This window comes from Phytophthora infestans, genomic scaffold, assembly GCF_000142945.1.
Source record: "Phytophthora infestans T30-4 supercont1.59 genomic scaffold, whole genome shotgun sequence".
Taxonomy (NCBI): domain Eukaryota; phylum Oomycota; class Peronosporomycetes; order Peronosporales; family Peronosporaceae; genus Phytophthora; species Phytophthora infestans.
In genome coordinates, this window is record NW_003303700.1 from 336,849 (window position 1) to 340,588 (window position 3,740).

Sequence of the window (3,740 nt, forward strand, 5' to 3'; positions counted from 1 at the left end):
ACTGTTACCATAGATTTGAACTTGAAGATCAGTCTGGATACTCTTCATTTGGCGCCATAATGTATCACCGAAACCGTGTTGAGCTACATAGTTGTAGGCAGCTCTCTCGGGGATTTTCGATGGGTCTGTTTTAACAACGTAGAATGGATCATATTGCTTACCTATTGAGTCTGCCAGAAACATTCCTGTTAAACGGTCCTTGTCCTTTCCTCCGCAGCGAACCCATACGGTGTTTGCCCCCTTTTTATTGATCGTCTGTTTGGGCAGATATTCAAAACAGATCCCACTTTGGTCTGCATTGTATATCTTGTCAACTCCAAGTTCCAGCTTGGTTCGTTCAACTTCACACCAAAATGCTCGTGCAGCTTCTTCCATGGCTTCTGGTGATTTCTGTCCTTGGCGAGTTTTAGCACGTAGAGATAATCCATGCCGCGACAAAAAACCTTGCTGCCAGCACCAGCTACCCTCAAATACGCCCTCAGGAATACCTTCAGTGTGTGCGATATCTACAGCCTGAAGCTGCAACATCACCGGGATATCGGTACGCCCTCACCACGTAGAGTATTAACCCACTCGACTAGGCCTTCTTCCGCTATCGCCGATAGAGTCGTTGCAGTGCCCTTCTTTCTGTCAGCTTTGAGGTGCGCTGTAGCCGAGGAAGATGCCTTGGACTCTATTTTCTCTCTATCCTTTATCCAGTCGTAAATTCTCTTCATCTTCGACTCTCGTTTGGGCTTGGTGAGATGGCTATAGAACTTATTTAGAGTAGCAGGCATGCCGTGATCTCGAACGTAGTTTATTATGTCGAGCTTTTTACTAAAACTTTCACAGTCACGTGTATGACCATTGTCACGGCGTCCGCTGCTGCCAGGTGCTCGCTTCCGCCCTCGTGCCATGCTGGAAAAACTCGCTGTGAGTGCCCGACAAGACGCTTTTCTGTGCTAAAATCGCACTATCCGTTACGATGGGTTGGGTAAAAATAAGTCTGTCCGGTTGAGCAAATGCACTTCAGTGTGATGGATACATTGCTGTGATTGGTCAGAGGGTGTGTCCGGATGAACAAAACGTCCGGATGTACACATGGTCTACAGTACGCACTTATTAGTAGTCTTGTCCAAAATGGAAAATCGATCGGTTAGTTCTTACCTTTTTTCTGTGAAGTGGCCCTATGAAAAAACAATGTGCCAAGACTACGCTACAAAAAGGAATATCACGCTTTGCAGATATTTTACCTCTTTTATAGGGAGTATAAAATCAATTGTCAAATGCCACTTATCATACTGTATTAATTTTATGTCTAATTTCGAGATAGTACTACTACTATCGCTATCTGAAATAGTAGTATCATAATATTATGATATTCGATTATGTGATTGACGGACGCGCAATCAAAAATACGCATAACATATCCAACACAGTTTAAGAGCTTGTTTTGAATTTGCAAAGACGAATTTTTTAAATATATTATTGGAGCGATTCCCCGACCCTCCAACCCAAAGAGTTTAGAATCATAGAAAAGGCCCAACCATCTAGGAATCAAAAGGCCTAAAAAGGCTGCAGATCCTGCCTGCGGTCTGGGAAAATAAACAGCGTTCCCGTTGGCCAGAAATAGTAACCCAGAAAGTCTCTAATTTTCCATCCCGAAGCGGCTTGAAGGTGGGAAGGCAAGCGTGGATCGTCGACTGAACCAGGTAACTCCAAAATCGGTGAACTTAATATAGTGATAAATATCACCTGGTAGACAGCTAAGTAAAAATATCACCTAATATATTTTCTTAGACAAATGATATTATTAGATACTGGTATCAGCTTAATACGAGTTAATGTGATATTATATATTTTTTTAAGATTGCGTAATCGATATTAATCCACTATTGCCGTTAAAGCTCGACCAGCTGAAGTATTACTAATCAATTGTGAGGGAAATGGTGTCCGGGACAATTGTGAGAGGGACGGCAAGGTTGGTGTGGTGTGGTGGCACTGCTGAGCGCATTAATCTAGCGTCATATGCTGCAGGTTTATGAGACGCACGATCTGGACGAGGCTATTGGCAGATAACAAGAGCAAATATCTTGACTTCGCTCTGTCGACCTCAAACAGCTGCAATTGTTTGCAGTTTTCCACCTCGATCGGCTTTGTCTGTGTCCCAGTGAAATACTAGAGCAAATGCTCGTCTATTTTAAAGCCTGCCATCAATACTGCTGTTTGACCGAAAGAGTCACAGAGGGTAAGGAGGCAAGAAACGTACTCAAGTGGGAAATTATTTTTCATCTAGTATCTATATTGTTCAAATTTCTGAGTTCATATTATAATATTAAGTTAACTTTTAAAAACTGAGTTACTATTGATATTTGATATTGAAAATAGTACTATTATTATAAAATAGATCATATGATATTTGGTTACCTCGACTCAGCGTACAGTATCAGGGCTAGGTAAATGTTTACCAAATTCCGGGCAGGAACCAGTTCCTCAAACACTTTGCGATTCGATCACCAAAAGCAAGGACCGACCATGAGCCACCAGAGAATACTTGTGCTGCTTATGGCTGCCTTCTTTGCTTGGGTTTCAGCACAAACAACCCCTAGCCAAGCCGACAGGTCGAAGATGATTGATCCCGATGTGCTCGTGAAGACCACGTCACAGTCAAAAACCACAATTGATACTTCATCCAACCGATTTTTAAGGTTCCTCGACGCAGAAATTCAAGATACAGCTCGTGGTGATAATGATGTAGACCACGAGGATAGAGGGAATACGCCGTCGCTGTCGAAGTTCGACGATCTGATACACAAAGTATTTAAATCCAATCCGGAGAAAGCGCAAATCGAGGCGTGGATACAGTCTCGAGTGCACCCTCAAGCGCTTTTTGATACCTTGCGTCTTGGAAAGAGTACGACGAAGCTGGACAATGATCCGAATCTCCTCCTTTGGTTTAAGCTCGTTGCTGCTTTTAGAGCTAAGAATGGCAACCAGGCGTTTTCGGATCTGGATCTCTACTACTTGCTACTGAAGAGAAACAGTGCCGAAGAACTGAAAATACTTTTCGAATCTTTCCTGAAGACTGAAGGCTTGAAGGATCTTGGCAAAAGTATGCAAAACTCGCTATCTGGTTCTTGGATGTCAAAAACCTTAAAACACGAAACAAGCCCAAAAATCGTTTACGATACCTTACGTCTTCAAGAGGCTGGCACGAAATTAAGTGATTCGCCAATCTTTCATCAGTGGCTGTCCTACGTGCAGAAGTATCGGGCGCAGGAGCGGAATCACTGGTTCGGAGACCGCGAAATGCTCGACCTGTTTCGAAAGACCATCGAGGAAGACGACGTAGAACACTGCTATATTTACTTCAAAACGTCCCGGGCATGAAAAACCATGGCGATGCGATGCAGCGGCTCATGTTTTTATCGTCTAAAACCAGCCGAAAAACGATGAACGACGTGTGGCTGAAATACGACGTATCGCCCGAAGAAGTTTGGAAGATTTTGCGCTTGGCAGAGACCAATTTGGACGCTTTGAACATTAACGCAATGTTCATTCAGTGGTTCAGCTACGTCAACTTGTACAGGAGCCACACAAAAAAGAACGTGTTCTCCAGCGGATAAATAGTGCGCTTCCTGGCGGAGAGAAAACCTATGCGGTCCGACTGGGAATTTGCAACAATTTTTCAATCACTCAAGGACGTCCCTGGCCTGAAGTTGTTTGCTGAAAACATGCAGACTTACCTGTTCCAAAAATGG

The 3,740-nt window shown here is 43.4% G+C and overlaps 1 protein-coding gene across 1 annotated transcript; it reads left to right on the forward strand.

Moving 5' to 3' along the window:
• Positions 1–2,514: 2,514 nt before the first annotated feature.
• Positions 2,515–3,369, forward strand: PITG_17670 (secreted RxLR effector peptide protein, putative; the record flags this gene model as incomplete). Its single annotated transcript, XM_002896477.1, has 1 exon — positions 2,515–3,369. One exon carries the CDS (start codon positions 2,515–2,517, stop codon positions 3,367–3,369), a length of 855 nt encoding a protein of 284 aa, XP_002896523.1.
• Positions 3,370–3,740: the final 371 nt, after the last annotated feature.